General features: G+C 43.6%; 1 protein-coding gene across 1 annotated transcript in view; it reads left to right on the forward strand.

The window, feature by feature from the left end:
* Positions 1 to 524: 524 nt before the first annotated feature.
* The window catches only part of Srd5a1 (steroid 5 alpha-reductase 1), a 42,871-nt gene continuing 25,675 nt past the window's right edge, over positions 525 to 17,720 (forward strand). Inside the window, exon 1 of the mRNA XM_047556634.1 lies at positions 525 to 867. Coding sequence (XP_047412590.1) covers positions 587 to 867 — 281 coding nt within the window. The 5' untranslated portion in view covers positions 525 to 586. The remainder of the gene's footprint in view (positions 868 to 17,720) is intronic.

Here is a 17,720-nt window from a genome sequence, read left to right on the forward strand (position 1 = left end):
CGGAAAACGAGCGCGAGAGAAACGCGGCACGTCGCAGGGCGGAGAGGCTCTCGAGAGCCGCTCCAAAGACGTCCTTACGCGAAGCACGCCGCCTTCGCCCGGGCTCAGGCACCTCCGCGGACGCCTGAGGACGGCGCGTGCGCAGAGCACGCGGGACGCCACGCAGGGCACCCGCTTCCCTGGAGTGGGCGGGAGAGGAGGGCTACGAGTGCCGGGGCGGGGCTCCGATCGCGTAGGGGCGCGGTCGTCCATGTGGGCGGGGTTTCGGCGAGGGACCGTGGGGCAGCGTGGGCCGAAGGCGGGGGCGGAGGGTGGGACTCCGCCTGTGGGCGGGGCTCCAGGTGTGTGGGCGTGGCGGGTTGCGCCGCACCGCCTGGTCCGCAGGGCCCGCGGGTCTTGTTTGCCAAGCGGGTGGCGGAGCCGGGCGCGTCTCACTCGGGGACCATTGTCTCCAGCCGGGGCCGGGAGGAGGCCGAGTTGTGGGCGGTGCTCGGGCTTTGCGTAACCCAGCTTCCCGCCCCCTTCTGCTGCCCTATATGGCACCGGCGGCCAGCTCCTGGCATGGAGCGTGCAGCCGCCCGCCGGGATGGAGCTGGCCGAGCCGCGCCTGCTGGACGCGCTCGCCTGCCTGGAGTGCTTCCTGGGCGTCCTGGCCTTCCTGGGCATCTGGATGGTGGGCTCGCCCTACGGCCGCTACTCGCCGCAGTTGCCCGGCCGCCGCTTACCCGCGCGGGCCGCCTGGGCCCTGCAGGAGCTGCCCTCGCTGGTTTGGCCGCTCTGTGAGTGCGTTCGCGCGTCCTCGGAGCGCCTCGGCAGCTGGCCCAACCGCATTCTCCTGGCCATGTTCATCATCCACTACGTGCACCGGTAACGTCCCGTCGCGGGCGGCGCAGGTGTCTCCCTGTATCCCTTGACTCGGGAGTTAATTTAGAAATACTGGATTAGTCTGTAACGTTTAGAAAGGACAGAAAGGGAGCGATGGAAAAATGAGTTGAGGTTTTGACCTGCAAAGTGATAGTCTCACTTCGACCCTGGATTGTGTTCCCGTAGAGGTAGTCTGCAGTTTCTGACCCCATGGTATGACGCTGGTTGCCTGAAAGCACCTGTGCAGTTGTGTATTCCCGCTTTCCTCCTGTTTACCTTTGGGATGTTTGTACCTGGTGGAACTTTTCTCCCAGCCAGGTGACCCCGCTGCAACTAGGAGACCTGTTCTAAAAGTACTTTGGACACCCCTGCACTCACACCAATGCGCACTTATCGTTTCAGACTTTCTTCTCCACCTTATTCAAGGACTGTGGGGATAGCTTTCCAGGCAGAGGCCTTAAACATAAGTACATCCTAAAAGGGACTTCTAGATTTCTTTGGGGGAGGGGGATTGGGGAGATTTTTTAAAAATGATTATCTGAAGTTTTTAGGTCTAATAAGTTGGGGCTCTGGTTCTTAAACTTTGGCTTTTAAACAGTTTAAGTGACTGACCAAAATTGTAAAATCAAAATGTAAATGTTTTCATTCAGGCTCTGAAAAACTGAACAGTTATAAACAATGTGTCTGCATCTGAGAAGGTTGCGGTCAGTGACTGTTGGAGAATAGGCAGGTTAGGCAATCTCTGATTTTTGGAACCCATCTTAAAACATTCACATCTTAGAAAGGTTGGGAGAATTCAACCTGTGTACATTTACAAGCCGTTTTTCTCTGCTGGTGTCTTATATTCTACTGGGAAAGGGACAGACTTTCAGATCTAGTGCCCAGAACAGGTGGCTGGGACCCAGAGGGCTCTCTGTATAGGAGTTAACTGGAGACAGGCTCAATACACCTGACCAGAAATGCCTCTAAGCTTTCATTGCAGGCCCTTTAAACCAGGCCAGAGTTCAACGAAGGCTCAGTGAGTACTGTGTAATTTACACTCTTTAAAGAGTATTCTGGGGGCTGGGGTTGTGACTCAGTGGTAGAGTGCTTCCCTAGCATGTGTGAGGTACTGGGTTTGATCCTTAGCACAACATAAAAATAAATAAATAAAGTAAAAATGTTAAGAACAAAAAAAAAAAGAATGCTTGAAAAAAAGGGTATTCTATTAAGCAAAGTTATTGTCTGACTACTTGATCTATTTTTTTTGTTATGTGATGGAGCTTTACTGCAATTTGAATCAGTCAGACTCCTGTCTAAATATACTTCTCCATAAATACATCATAACTTGTGTTTCTCTACTGGATAAAAGCAAACTCTGGAGTCAGACTACTGACCTAAATAACAGATAATCTCCAAAGATTAATAAATTGGTGAATAGCAGTGCATTGCAATGAAGTCTGTGTGCCATAGAGCACTACATGCATATCCAAAGAGGTTCCCCAGGGAAAGTTTTCAAGACAAAATGAGGAGATTATGTGAAATACTTTGAAAGGATGGTGCTTGGCTACAAGGGTCACTAACAAGAGTAGTATCAGTCCAAGATTAAATAACTAGGACAGACATCCTTGCAGAAGTTATTTTTTGGGTAAGGTTGTGGCGGCCATTGTTCAAGGTTGTAGCTCTGGCAGTCTTTTTGCTGGTTCTTGTTACTGGGCACATATCCATGAGATCTCCTCCCTCAAAGCCTCTCAGCTGTATATCTTTTGTTGGTGGTATTAGGACATGACAGAAGTGACTCCTTGCTGATTTAATAACTTCCACATTTCTCCCTTTGGGTCAGGCTCTTTCTCTGAGAGCAGTGCTATTCGATCATGGTGGAGTTGGGTTTGTTTCTAGGTACCAGGGCTAGCCTGTCCTAATTGCTGGTCTGGTCTAGTCTGGTCTAGTCTGGTCAACACTAGGGAAAGGGTCGATGTGAAATCTGTCAACAATGTTTTATCCACATTTGAGCTATAAAGAGGTTTAGGAAGAGTGAATCTCAGATTGTTTAACTGCAGTCCACTATTAAGTTTAATTATTTTCCCCTTTTCCTATTTTGTAGACATTGGCTATCATCAAAGTCCTGGGCTAGCATTATTTTCTTGTGGTTCTATAGAAAGTTGTCAAGCAATAGGTACAAATTCAAAGTGAAATACTACAGAACAAATCCAACAAGGTAGAACAAATCCAGCTTACATAATAATTTGGGACCATGAACCAAGGCTTGTGCAAGGCCCTGGATTCAATTAATGTCTAATGGGAACTGGAACTAGGTGAAACGTTGTAACCATTGAGCCTACTATCTGATTTCCCTTATGTTCTTTGGCCTCAGTTTTCACAAAAGGATTTATCCAGATAAAACATGCGGGTGTTTGTATTGACACAGACATTTCCCAATTTGAGTGTAACAGAAATCAGTCAGTATCCTGTGACTAGGTTGAATTAAGAGAGTGTTATAAAAATGACCATTAGAATTATTTGAACAAAAGGTTGAGTTGGGGATATTGCCAGAGCGCCTTCTAGGTGAACTGAAGGATTCCTTAGTTTCTGTCAGGTCACTTGCAGTAGTCAGGACTGTGAAATTTTAACTATACCAGTATCCTATTGTGTGATAGCAACAAGGAAATATTCAGAGGGCAAGAACTGCATTGTGATTAAGAGTATTGCTCCACCCTCTTGGGAGAAGCTGTCCCCAGCCTGAAGATGCCAAACTTCTCATCTTGATTTGCAAGGAGCCTCTGGTTAAGGTGGTTTGATAAACCTTCTGTGTAGCCCATACATCAAACACAAGGCTTATTTCTTGAAATTTGTACCAAGCTATACCACTTCAGTTTTTAGCCCTTTAGAAAAGAGCAGTTCCCATTCTTAATTGGAGAGCTGTAGCCAAATATTAGGGAAAAAAACTAGAGGAATTTAGGATGTAGTCCCATCTAGAGGTAAAGAGGAGGAATCTGAGAACAGTGAAGAACAAAGACGCAGTCTGATAGCGACTGTATTGTAACTTTCTTCTGAAACAATTTCATCCTTGCAGTCATACCAATTTTGAGCAAAAGTAATCAAGGAAAAACCAATTATTTTGCAAAATGAGCTTAGTCTTACCAGTTTGGATTGATTATTTTCATTAGCTCAGCAGGAAATGTGATTTGCCATATTGTAATATCAGATTTAGAACCTTCCACAGGCAGATTTCAGATTTCACATGTAGCACCATAATATCTTGGAGTCCCAGGCTGCAGATGAGTGACAGTTTTTACTCACTCACTGTAAGGTTGGGAACCCCTGAAGCCAGGAATTTGACACGTTTTCAAATATGGCATCCCGGTTGAAAGCCATTGTTTCCAGTGTATATTATTATAAAGAGAACAGATTCTTATTAAACTTACACAAATAACCATATTGACATAAAAAATGAAAGTATGATTGGTTTCTTAATGTTTAAAGTACCAAGTAGGGAGGCAAAAAGTGTTTCTGTGTTCACAAAAGCATACTTTACCAAATTGCTATAAACTATAGTGAAAGAAAGGTGTTTTCTTAATTCAAGAAGACAAAAACATATAAGTAAAAAAAAAAAAACAACTATTTAAATAAAGACGTAAAAACACATGCATTGTATTAGTTCAGTCCTTTTCACATGAGGAATCTGATTCAGTTTGATTTTATGTAGCGGTTTCCTGAGCCCCTTGGTTTCTTCATTGAGTCCTGGAAATTCCTATTGACTACACTGACCTTCAGGAGTGCTTGTTAGAGTCTTTCCCATGAATCTCTGCTTGCAAGTATGTTTAGGAAAGAATAGAATAGCCTGCTTAGCGTTCTGAAGAGAGGCGTTCTGCTTAGAGGATGAGGAAGTGCAGTGATTTTCCTTACACACAGGAGGTCAAGCTACAACCGTGACTGGCAGCATCACCAGGAATCTCAGACACTTAGAAATCTTACATCCGTAATCTGTCCCCACAAATATAACTTCAAACAGATTTAGCATCACTTTATTATTTAACAGTGTTTCCCATACAATCCAACATTCCAGATAAGTGCAGTTGGTTTATTACAAAACAAGGTATGTGTCCCTGTGAGGGTGTATAGTGGCCTGTGTTAGTCAGTTTTCTATCACTGGAACAAAATACCTAATGTAAGCATTTCACAAGGAGAACAGGTTTATTTTGATTCATCGTTTCAGAGATTTCAGTTCTTGGCCAATTGGCTGGACACAAAGCTTTGAGTCTGTGGTAAGTCAGAATACCACGTAGAAGCACGTGAAGGAGGAAGCAGAGAAAGAGAGAGAACAAAGAGCCAGGGTCACACTCCGCCTTCAAGAGCATGCTGCCAGTGACCTTCCTTCCTTCCACTAGGCCCCCCCGTCTAAAGGTCCCAGCACCATCAGCCAGGGGCCACGTCTTTAGCACATGGACCATCAGGGGACCCTCAAGATCCACAGCCCAGATGGAAAATCTGAGTTAACTCTACATCTTTTGAACTGTAGAACTTTGATTCTGGGTGGAATGCTCCAGATGGCAATATTTTGGAAACATTCAATCAAAAATAGGGGTAATAGCAATATCAAATAAGTCACTTATTTAACCAGAGCGATAATTAAAAGAATTTAAGAGCAAATAGATGTTAAAAAAAAGAGAGTCAGTTTTCCTAAGTAATCAAAAACCTAATAAAGACACCATGAAGCACGGGAAATTATCTTGATACAGTATCTTTGTTTCTCACGTTGGTTACCAAAAGTAAGAAACAGATCCTCCTGTGGTGTGCTTGCTTCTCATGGTAAGCCCGTAGAGGTAACCTGGAAGTCAAGCTGGTGAGTAGGTGCTAGGAGCTAACTAGCGGCTGGAGGAGCCTGTGTCCCAGGTTAAGAGTGCATGTCAGAGTGACAAAGGAGAAAACCAGCACTGCGTGCAGGGAGCGCACCTCTTGGCACCAGTGGAGGCACGTGAAGTTGTCTGGTTTCGGGACAGCACATCAGGAAAACATGTGATTAGCATCAAGGCCACCTTGGCCAGGACTGGGGAGGAAATTAGAATCCCACAGGAGCTGACTCAAAGCTGAGAGGTGCAAAATCAGAGACCATAAGACGGGAAAGCTGTCCTGCAGGAGATGGTTGGAATTTCAAAGAAACCAATTTCAGAATTAAAAATCAAAACCTAGTGCAGGTGGCAGTAGCTCAGTGATCGAGAACTTGCCTGGAAGGGCCTGGGTTGAATCCCAGCACTGGAAAGGAAGCAAAAAAGAAAAGAACCTCCTGTGCATCTTCACTGAGAGCCGATGGGCGTTTCCAGAAAACCTATTGCTTTAAACAGAGAACTAGATTCTGGTTTCATTTCAGTGTGTTAGTGCTCAAGTTTTAGAAAAACTGTGAACGCTTTCCTCTACTTAGAGTCAACTTGATCACACACACAAAGTTTCACAGACCTCCCACCCCCCATCTGTCCCAGGCCCTCTGTGACCCGCTTTATCTTTAGGTTTGCCCTCTATTTATTTCTTCCCATTCTGGAACAATCCACTTGATACCAAAAGCTTGGTCCATGACCCAGTGTTTAGGACCAAATTTTAAGAAACAGAAAAAAAAAAAAAAAAAGTTTAACTGCTTTGCTAGCAAAGGGGGAGGCAAGGGACTCGCGTCACAGGCCACCATTATCGCTGCCAGGGCACAGAGGGCTTAGTAAGGGTCGCAAGGGCTGTTCTCAGCAGATCTCGCCAATGGGTAACAGATCCAGAGGAGCTGTGTTCCACTCGCTAGGTCTAGAGCGTCTTCAATATCATGGACAATGAGCGGACTCACGTTAGGATAGAAGAAGGGGTACCCCGGCTTCCCTGTGACTGGGGAGGGCTTGAAGGAGAATAAACCTGCAGTTTCAAAATAAGCCCCCAGGGGCTGTGCAGCAAGGTTCACAGGGTATTCAGAGCATGAAGTGGGCCCTGTGACCTGACAGGAACCTGTGTACAGCATTCTGCTTGGACAGAAATTTCATTCTCCCACATAATTCCCTCCCCCCACCCCCCTCTTCTCTCTCTCTCTCTCCCTCTCTCTTTCTCTCTCTCTTTCTCTCTCTCTCACACACACACACAATCCATTTCTCATTTTTTTTATCAAAAATGCATTCTGAAGCCTATCCCTGTTTTATGTCTCTAACTTGTAAGTTCCTGTCTCATTTTTATTTCCTTCTTTAAATTTACATTTTGAAAAGGATTTTTTAAAAAAAATACTCCCATTTAGACAACATTACTCTTTCCTCCATAAAAGAACTTACTTTATGTCTTCGTTTTGTCATCTAAATCCATCTTAATTTCCTTACATTCTTTGCACATGACTTGCATTTTTCATTCTTACTAGCCTTCGTTTCCAGTGAAGACCCAGAAGGAAAGCAGTCAGTCTGGACTCCTTTGTTGCTGACCGATGATTTATGTCTAGAAACACCTGCTCCCTCACAGGGCACTTGTTCAGAGTGATCGGATCAGGGAGAAAGGCTTCTCCGCAGAGACAGGTTTAGACGTTTCACGAGTATCTTCATTTTACATAACAACTTCAGCATTTCAAGTTACATGAAAGTTCACTTGTAAACATTTATCCCATTTATATTCTCCTAATACGCCTAGACTGCTTATGAAAACTCGGGTATTAGGAAAATTCTCTTGGTGGAGTTGCACCCGATACACGGAACCCGGCTGCTGCTCTGTGCTCCCCCAGATCTTAAGCATCTACCAAAAAAAAAAAAAAAACCAGCAAAGATGGGTGTCAGGGACCATTCGGAAGCCACTCTCATTTTCACTGCTCATGTTCCAAGCTGTAATTTCCCCGCGGCTGACAGAAGGGACTCCGTTTTGATTCTGACGACCTTCTCGACCCCTCACTTGTGATCTGGGATAAGTGACTCAGCCGTGCGCACCAGGCTTTCCCACCTGCAGGACAGGCTCAGCCATGGCGCTGCGCGGCCTGCGCATTCCACCGAGGCGCGGCCCGGGACTGGCCGCGTGGGAAGGGCCTCCGGGCTCAGGCTTGGCTCAGCGCGGTTGGGCCGGGAGGTGTGGCACTCCCCGCGCGCGAGGCTCGGCGAGGCTGCTGCGCGCTCTGCCAGCCGGAGCGCAGTAGAGGCCTCCGAAGGCGTGGTGTTGGCAACCCGGGAGCCCCTCGCAGAGCCTCGCGGGGTGGAGGCCATGGGACGGGAGGCCTCGCTCAAGAGGAGAGCGGTCGCTGCTTGGCAAAGACCCAGAGCGCCCCCGGAGTGGTCGAAGGTGAATGGACCCTTGGGCGCTGGCGAGACTGAGATCCAGGGCTGCAGAATGAGGGACCGCTGGTATTTAAGCCTCTGGTTCCTGGACTAGTGGTTTAAAAAGCCGTTCTAAGGATTCGCAGGGCAGTCTTCAGAGTGCTGTCCAGGTTGCTATGCACAGAGCCCACGTGGTTCAGGGACATTGATGTTTTCCAGAAAGAAAAGGACATTTTCCATCCTACCCAAGCAACTAATTTATTAAATAGTTATTTGACCTGAGTCAGCGAGACCTTGGAAGAGACCTGGGTGGAAACAGCCTTCAGCCCTGATGATAAGCCATCTTAGCTGGCCCCGCAGATTTAGAGAGCCCTTCAGCTGTACAGAGTGCCACAGATGACACAGGACCCAGCACAGAAGCCAGAGAAAGCCAAGCCTGGGTGGACGGCAGCGAGGCTGAGTCTGAAGCCAGGTCCTGGGGCTGGCCACGGTCCAGGGTGCCTGATGGTGGCTGCAGAATGACAGCTCCTCCCAGAGCAAGTGAGAGTGCTTGGATCTAGGGAGGCAGGACCATTATCCCAGGGAGGATAAGCAAAGGGCGGTGCGTTGGCTTCTAGGATAGGGGCACTGCTTGTTCGTGTGTGCGCTCAGCCGTGTGCCGGGGCTGGTTTGCAGGCTGGCACTGTGCTGGGAGTGCAGACAAGAGGCTCCGGAGGAGTGGAAGGCAGGTCTTTGACGGGGATGCAAGGAAATAAAGGGCAGCCTGCCTGGAAGAGGAGAGGGACAGCTGTGATGAGGGGTGACCTGTGGAGGTCCTGTCTAGTCCCCCAAGGACAACAAGGGATGTTTTGGGGAATATCTTTAATCTGTGATGTGCAGGGCCCTCAGTCGTGAGCTGTCCCCTGCATTCTACCTGTGCTGAGGTGTCTATCTCCCGCCCCTAGGGTGTCTGGCACTGAGGGCAGGCACAGCTTCCTCCCCTTCTGTCCTTGGTCTTTCTGAGCAAGGAGCAGTGTCTGATGGGCTGCCAGCTACCTGAGACAGGTGCTTCCTCGTGGCCTCTCAGATGGCCTCCCATGTTTTAATGTAGGTGAGTGAATAGATGACACGAGAGTGACCTTGACCCCAAGCATTAGTAATGGGGGTGGTATCTGCCCAAGATAAAGCATCTGCTTGTGGGCAGGCGTCGTGCACAAGCGTTTCCTGTGTGGGATGGAGGTCTGCTGAGTCAGCCCTGCCTGGGAGGCCATCCCGCAGTTGGACAGTGGGCAGGCAGAGCCCTCCCCATGCCGTGTTTTGTCAGCTCCCCGTGTGTCTACCACATCCCTCTGCTCTCCTTGTTTAGGAAAAAGTAATAGCATTGTCAAAATTAATTTCCGTCAGCTTTAAACCTTAAAATTAGTTAAATCTAGGCTGTGGTGGTGGTTTAGTGGTAGAGCATTTGCCAGCCATGCATGAGGCCATGGGTTCTATCCCCAGCACAGCCAAAAAAAAAAAAAAAAAAAAAAGGATGGGTCAGAATATGGCGGATGAGAGGGAGGAAGCACTTCCCAGCAGTCCTCTGCACCAGACTTAAAGAGCATGAAGCCTGCTCCTCAATGAAATGGGTAACAGGGAACCCACTGAAATTTAATACTGGGCAGTGAAAGCATCCATAGAGACACAGAAACTTGGAAACATTGAACATAGTACAAGAAATAATCCATTAGAGACGGGCCAGCTTAGCTTAGTGGAGGGGAGTGTAGGAAGAGAGAGACAACAGTAGCAGGAAAAAAAATTGGTCTGGGGGAGCCTGTGGAATACAGAGGGAGCTGATCTCAATGGGCCCACAGTTGGTGGGGGAAGTCCTTGAGTGGAAAGCAACAAAAACTGCTCAGCCCACAGGCAAATAGTTGGGCAAGAACCAGGGTCACTGGTTGCTGTGATTATTAGTACAGTGAACAATGTAGTAGACACCTATTTAACACCTGATCTGGTTCATGGTTTTTTATTGTTGGTGCTGATGTTAAATGCTGGCCCTAACATTCCTACATAGGTGGAAATTAGTATTATAAATAGACACTGGACGTTTATCCTAAGGCTGTGCATCTGTTGCTGACATGAGTGCTATCCCTGGCTCCCGCTCCATCTAACAGGGGATAAAAGTGATTGGGGACATTTCAGGCTTCACAGAGTGGAGATTCTGCTGCTGAGCAGTATTCACAGCTCAGCCAAATAACAGGGAATCTAATACAAGACCTAGCTTCACCTGAACCTCAAAAATACTTCAACACATAGAACTAGGGGAAAAAAAAAAAAAAAAAAAAAAACCCAAACCAACAACAAGGCCTCATGTAGGAACAACCAGAGGGGAACCTCAGATCCCACTCCTGGCCATCTCTTTGTACATTAGAAACAGAGAAGTTCCAAAAGAAAACAGCTAACCACACATAAAAGGACACATGTAAAAAAAGAGTATGGGGAGTCCATCTCACATGATGTGCAAGTCCAAGACCTCTGCAAACTTGAGGAAACAGGCAAACAAATCTCCCCCCAAAATTCACTATCCCCCAATAAAGGATCCCACAGATATGAAAGTGGATGAAATTCCAGGAAAACTATAAAAAGCTGATTATTAAAATGTTCAATGAACTAGAAGAAGAGCTGAAGAATGAATTAAGAGAGCAAATACAGAAGATTAAGACCATTTCAATAAAGAAATTGAGACAATGAAAAGAAACCAAGCAGAACTCCTGGAAATAAAAGACACAATGAATCAAATTTAAATTTTACTTGGAAGCATCACCAATAGATTAGACTGTGTAGAAAATAGAACTTCAGGCCTTGAGCAGAACTTCAGGTCTTGAAGATGGGGCATATGATCTTGAATATACAGTATGTAATAAAGGAAAAAAATAAAAGACCATGATCAGAATATTCAAGACCTCTGGGTCAGCACCAGGAAAACAAACTTGAGAGTCATTGAGATAAAAGAAAACGTGGAGACACAGGCTTAAAGGCATTAGGAACATTTTCAATGAGATAGTGACAAAAAAACTTTCCTAAATTAGAAATGGGCTAGGGCCCGCATATAGGACCTGTAGATAGACAAGATCATAACAGAACCTTCCAAAGACATCATAATCAAAATGCCTACTATAGAAAATAAGGAAAGAATATTAAATCTGCAAGAGAAAATCATCAGGTCACATTTAGAGGCAAACCAATAAGACTTACCACTGAATTCTTATCTCAAATCCTAAAATCAAGGAGGACCTAGAATGACATATTCCAAACTCTTAAAATAAAACAATTGCCAGTGAAGATTGCTACGTCCAGAAAAGGTGTCTTTCAAATTTAATGGAAAAATAAAAACTTTCCATGACAAGGATAAACTAAAAGAATTTGTGACCACTAAGCCATACTTACAAAGTATACTCAAAGATACACAGCAAACAGAGGAATCAAACACCAAAGCTACCAAATAGATGAAGATCACTAGAAGAGCAATTAACCAATGAAAATAAAGACAGACTTGGATATAGTAAACAACAAAAAGGCAGGAAACCAAAGGAAGAATGATATCGCTAATAAGTGGATGAGGACACATAATGGGGGGTGGGAAGAGTTAGGGTTAGAGTTAGGTTTAGGGAGGGGGGCAAGAATGGAGGAAGGAAGGACTGTATAGAGGGAAAAGAGGGGTGGGAGGGGTGGGGGGAAGGGAAAAAAAAATAACAGAATGAATCAAACATTACCCTATGTAAATTTATGATTACACAAATGGTATGCCTTTACGCCATGTACAAACAGAGAAACAACATGTATCCCATTTGTGTACAATAAAAAAAAAAGGCAGGAAACAACAAACACATAATCATGGTAATACTGAATGAAATGGTCTCAACTCCTTGATTAAAAGGTATAGATTAGCAGAATGTATTAACAAAATAAGATCCAACTGTATGCTGTTTACAGGAGATTCATCTCATAGGCACATACCCACAGACAAAAAGAAGGAAAAAAATATTCAATTCAAATGGAGTCAGAAAACAAGCAGGAATAGCTGCTGTTCTCATCTCTGACAAAGCAGATTTCAAGCAAAAATTAAAGAGACCAGGCCAGTAAAGGGAACAATCCAACATGAAGATTTAACAACAATAAATATCAGTGTACCTCATTACATTTAGAAAATGCTTCTTGACATTTAATCCCATATAAACCTCAATATGATAATTCAGGGCCATGTCAGCATACCCTTATCACCAGTAGATAGGTCATCCAAACAAAACAAATCAATAAAGCTATTGGCTAGATTGATTCCCAAGTAAAATACTAACGAGGTGAAAGACCTCTATAATGAGAAAAACAGAACACTAAAGAAAGAAATTAAAGAAAACCTTAGAAGATGGAAAGATCTCCCGTGTTCTTGAATAGGCAGAATCAATATTGTCAAAATGGCCATACTACCAAAAGTGCTATACAAATTCAATGCAATTCCAATGAAAATCCCAATGATGTACCTCACAGAAATAGAGCAAGCAATCATGAAATTTATTTGGAGTAATAAAAGATCCAGAATAGCTAAAGTAATCCTTAGCAGGAAGAGTGAAGCAGGTGGTATCACAATACTAGACCTTCAACTGTACTACAGAGCAATAGTAACAAAAACAGCATGGTATTGGGACCAAAACAGACAGGTAGGCCAATGGTACAGAATAGAGGACAAAGAGACAAACCCACGTGAATACTGTTATCTCATACTAGACAAAGGCACCAAAAACATATAATGGAGAAAAGATAGCCTCTTCAACAAATGGTGCTGGGGAAGCTGGAAATCCATATGCAGCAAAATGAAACTAAATCCCTATCTCTCACCCTGCACAAAACTCAGCTCAAAATGAATCAAGGACCTCGGAATTAGACCAGAGACCCTGTACCTAATAGAAGAAAAAGTAGGTCCAAATATTCAACATGTCAGCTTAGGACCAGACTTCCTTAATATGACTTCCAAAGCACAATAAATAAAAGCAGGAATCAATAATTGGGATAGAGTCAAACTAACAAACTTCTTCTCAGCAAAGGAAATAATCAACAATGTGAAGAGAGAGCCTACAGAGTGGGAGAAAATCTTTGCCACACACACTTCAGATAGAGCACTAATCTCCAGAATCTATAAAGAACTCAAAAAACACCAAAAATACAAAAATAAATGGGCTAAGGAACTGAGCAGACACTTCACAGATCTACAAGCAATCAACAGATATTTGAAAAAATATTCAACATCTCTAGTAATAAGAGAAATGCAGATCAAAACTACCCTAAGATTTCATCTCACTCTATTAGAATGGCTATTATCAAGAATACAAGCAACAATAGGTGTTGGCAAGAATGTGGGGAAAAAGGTACACTCATACATTGCTGGTGGGGTTGTAAATTGGTGGAGCCACTCTGGAAAGCAGTATGGAGATTCCTTAGAAAACTTGAAATGGACCCACCATTTGACCCAGCTATCCCACTCCTTGGCCTATACCCAAAGGACTTAAAGTCAGCATACTACAGTGACACAACCACATCAATGTTTGTAGCAGCGCAATTCACAATAGTTAGATTGTGGAACCAACCTAGGTGTCCTTCAATAGAGGAATGGATAAAGAAACTGTGATACACACACACACACACACACACACACACACACACACACAATGGAATATTACTCGGCCATAAAGAAGAATAACATTATGGCATTTGCAGATAAATGAATGGAATTGGAGACTATCATGCTAAGTGAAATAAGCCAATCCCCCCCCCAAAAAAAAAAAAAAAAACAAAGGCCAAATGTTTTCCCTGATAAGTGGATAATGACATATAATGGGGTGGAGTTGGGGGGTGAAAGAAGAATGGAGGAACTTTAGATTATGTAGAGGGAACTGGGAAATCTTCTCTCTGAACCTTGCACCCAGAAATTCCCAAGACAGGTATCACCTCTGACTCTGGGCAGTTCAAGACCCATAATTCATTCACTCCCAACAGGCACTCAGTGCTATAAATTTTCCTTTTAGAACTGCTTTCATACTTTCAGACACTCTGTTCAAAGGGCAATTCTGTGCCAGTCACAGAATTTATCAGTTCATGACCTAAGTTTCAAACACCAGCTGCGGGGGGTTGGGGAGGTAGAGAATTATGGGTACAAACTGATTACTGTAATTGACCTGTTCGTACCTTTGACCTCGGTTCTGTTTGTTTTAAAGTAACCTCACAATAAATCCCTTTGATGTTAAAACCTATATGAGAAAACTGCTGAGCTTGCTCATACTCAGTCTTCCTCCATCAGAGGTTGACTGAACCACCGGACCCCAGCTTTTTCTCTACTATTGTGTCTGTCTGTCTTTTCTCAGTCACTTCACTGAGTGAATGCCCACGCAGGACACAGCAAGTGTCTACATTTAAAAAAATAATCCCAAGTAAGTAAAGTAAGTTTATGCTCCACCTGAAGGACATACAAAAGCCCAGCTCCCCCCAAAAATAAAATAATTAAAAGGACATACAAAAGGAAGACCAAACTAATTCCAAAATCAGTAGAAGATAGAAAATAATTAAGATCATAGCTAAAATTAATGAAAATGAGAATGAAAATATACATGGGATCAGTGCAACTAAGAATTGGTTCTTTAAAAACATAAATAAGATTGATAAACCCTTAGCCAAACTAACCAAAAGAAAGAGGGACAAGATCCAAATAAACAAAATTAGAGAGGAAAAGGAAAAAGGAAATATCACCACAGATACCTCTGAAATCCAGAAGACCTTCAGAAGTTCTTTTGAAAATTTATACTCCAATAAACTGGAAAATCTAGAAGATATTGACAAATTTATTATAGACACATACGACCTTCCCAGATTGAACCAGGAAGATACAGAAAACCTAAACAGACCAATATCAAGTGGTGAAACTGAAATAGCAGTGAAGAGCCCTCCAACAAAGAAAAGCCCAGGACAAGACAGGTTCTCAGCTGAGTTTTACCAGACCTTTAAAGGACTAACATCAGTCTTTCTCAAATTATTCCAAATTGAAAATTTGAGGAAGTAAATTGAAGGGAACAGAACCCTTACAAATACATGATGTGAAGACAATATAACCCCAGTACCAAAACCAGACAAAGACACATCAAGGGAAGAAAACTACAGACATAACCCTGATGAACATAAATGCAAAAATTCCTAATAAAACATTAGCAAAACAATCCAGAAACACATCAGGAAGAAAATATACCCGATCAAGTGGGTTTCCTCCCAGGGCTGCAAAGTTGGTTCAACATATGCAGATCAGTAACTGTAATCCACCATTTAAATACAATTAAGGTCCAGAGTCATGTGGTCATCTCAATCCAAGCAGAACAGCCCTTTGATAGTCCAGCAGCCACTCATGTTACAAATACTGGAGAAACTACGGAAAAAAGAGACTTTCCTCAACATTATAGAGGCAATACCTGACAGACTGAGTAGAGGAGAAACTGAAAGTATTTTCTCTAAAATCAAGAACAAGACAATGATGTCCATTCTCACCACATCTATTCAATATCATTTTAGAAACTCTATCCCGAGCAATCAGGCTACAGAAAGAAATTAAATGGGTACAAATAGGAAATGAAGAAGTCAAACCATCTGTTAGCTGATGACATGACCCTATGGTCCTGTAATACAGAACTCCACCAGAAGACTTCTAGAGTTGGTAAATGAATTCGGCAAAGCAGAAGGAGATGAGATCGACACTCATAAATCTGTAGTTTTCTTATACTCCAACAGTGATTCTGCTGGGAAAGAAATCAGAAAAATCATCCCTTTCAAAATGACCTCAAAAAATAAGATAAAATAAAATAAAATACTTGGAAATTAATCTACCCAAGGAAGTGAAAGATCTCTACAACTAACATTATAGAACACCAGAGAAAGGAATTAAAGATCTTAGACCATGAAAAGACCTCCCATGTGCTTGAACAGGCAAGATTAAAATCGCCAAAATGGCTGTGCTAGCAAAAGCAATATACAGATTCAAGGCATCCCCATCATAATACCAAGGACATTCTTCACAAAAGTAGGAAAATACAAAATACACTCCCTAAATTCATTTGGAAGAATAATAGACCTAGAATAGCCAAAGCAATTCTGAGCAAGAGGAGTGATGCTAGAGGCCTCACCACACCTGATCTCAAATTGTACTACCAGGCTATAGTTAAAAAGCCAGCGTCTTACAGGCCTGAAAACAGATACGAAGACCAGTGCAGCAGAGTAGAAGACACAGAGGAAAACCCCCCACAGCCATCCGATGCTTGACAAAGGTACAAAAATATATGTTGGAGAAAAGATAGCCTTTTTACAAATGGTGCTGGGGAAGCTGGATATCCATATGTAGAAAAATAAAACTAGACCCCTGTCTCTCACCCTGCACAAAACTCAGATCAAAATGGATCAAAGATTTGGGAATTAGATCAGAAACCGCAACTACTAGAAGAAGCACAGGGCCAACACTCCATCATAGAGAGGCAGGCACCGGCTTCCTCCATCATAGAGAGGCAGGCACCCGCTTCCTCCATCATAGAGAGGCAGGCACCGGCTTCCTCCATCATAGAGAGGCAGGCACCCGCTTCCTCCATCATAGAGAGGCAGGCACCCGCTTCCTCCATCATAGAGAGGCAGGCACCGGCTTCCTCCATCATAGAGAGGCAGGCACCCGCTTCCTCCATCATAGAGAGGCAGGCACCGGCTTCCTCCATCATAGAGAGGCAGGCACCCGCTTCCTCCATCATAGAGAGGCAGGCACCCGCTTCCTCCATCATAGAGAGGCAGGCACCCGCTTCCTCCATCATAGAGAGGCAGGCACCAGCTTCCTCAACAAGACCCCTAAAGCCCAGGAAATGAAACCAAGAATCAATACGTGGGATGCCATCAAATTCAAAGCTTCTGCACAGCAAAGAAAACAAGAAAATGAAGAGAGACTGTAAAATGGGAGGAAACCTTTGGCAGCCACTCCTCTGACAAGGGATCAATATCCAAAATGTACAAACAACTCAAAAAGTCTAACACCAAAATAAATAAATAAATAAATAACCCAACCAACAAATGGGCGAAAGAACTAAAAAGACATTTCTCAAAAAAGAAACACAAAGATCCAATGTTAATATTCATTAATTAATATTAATGACAAATTAATAATTATATATATATAATTATATATATATATACACACCACTTTTTTTTTATCAATTCATCTGTTAAAGGGTGCCTAGGTTGGTTCCATACAGCTATTGTGAATTGAGCTGCTATAAACATCTATATGGCAGGTGTGGGGATAGGAACGATAGTAGAATGAATCAGACGTTATTACCCTGTTTACGTATGTAACTATATGACTGGTGGGATTCTACATCATCTATCACCAGAAGAATGAGAAATTGTACTCCATTATGTATGCTGTATCAAAGTGCACTCTACTGTCATGTATAACTAATTAAAACAAATAAAAAATCTTAAATGAACGAATGAGTGAAAGGAAAACCTATAGAGGAGAGGAAGGAGAACCCGGGAAGGAGGAGGGAGAGAAGCAGGGGAATGGGCCTGAAAGGCTAAATCAAATTGCAGCCAAGCATGTGT

Source organism: Sciurus carolinensis, chromosome 6 (assembly GCF_902686445.1).
Source record: "Sciurus carolinensis chromosome 6, mSciCar1.2, whole genome shotgun sequence".
In the NCBI taxonomy this organism is placed as follows: Eukaryota; Metazoa; Chordata; class Mammalia; order Rodentia; family Sciuridae; genus Sciurus; species Sciurus carolinensis.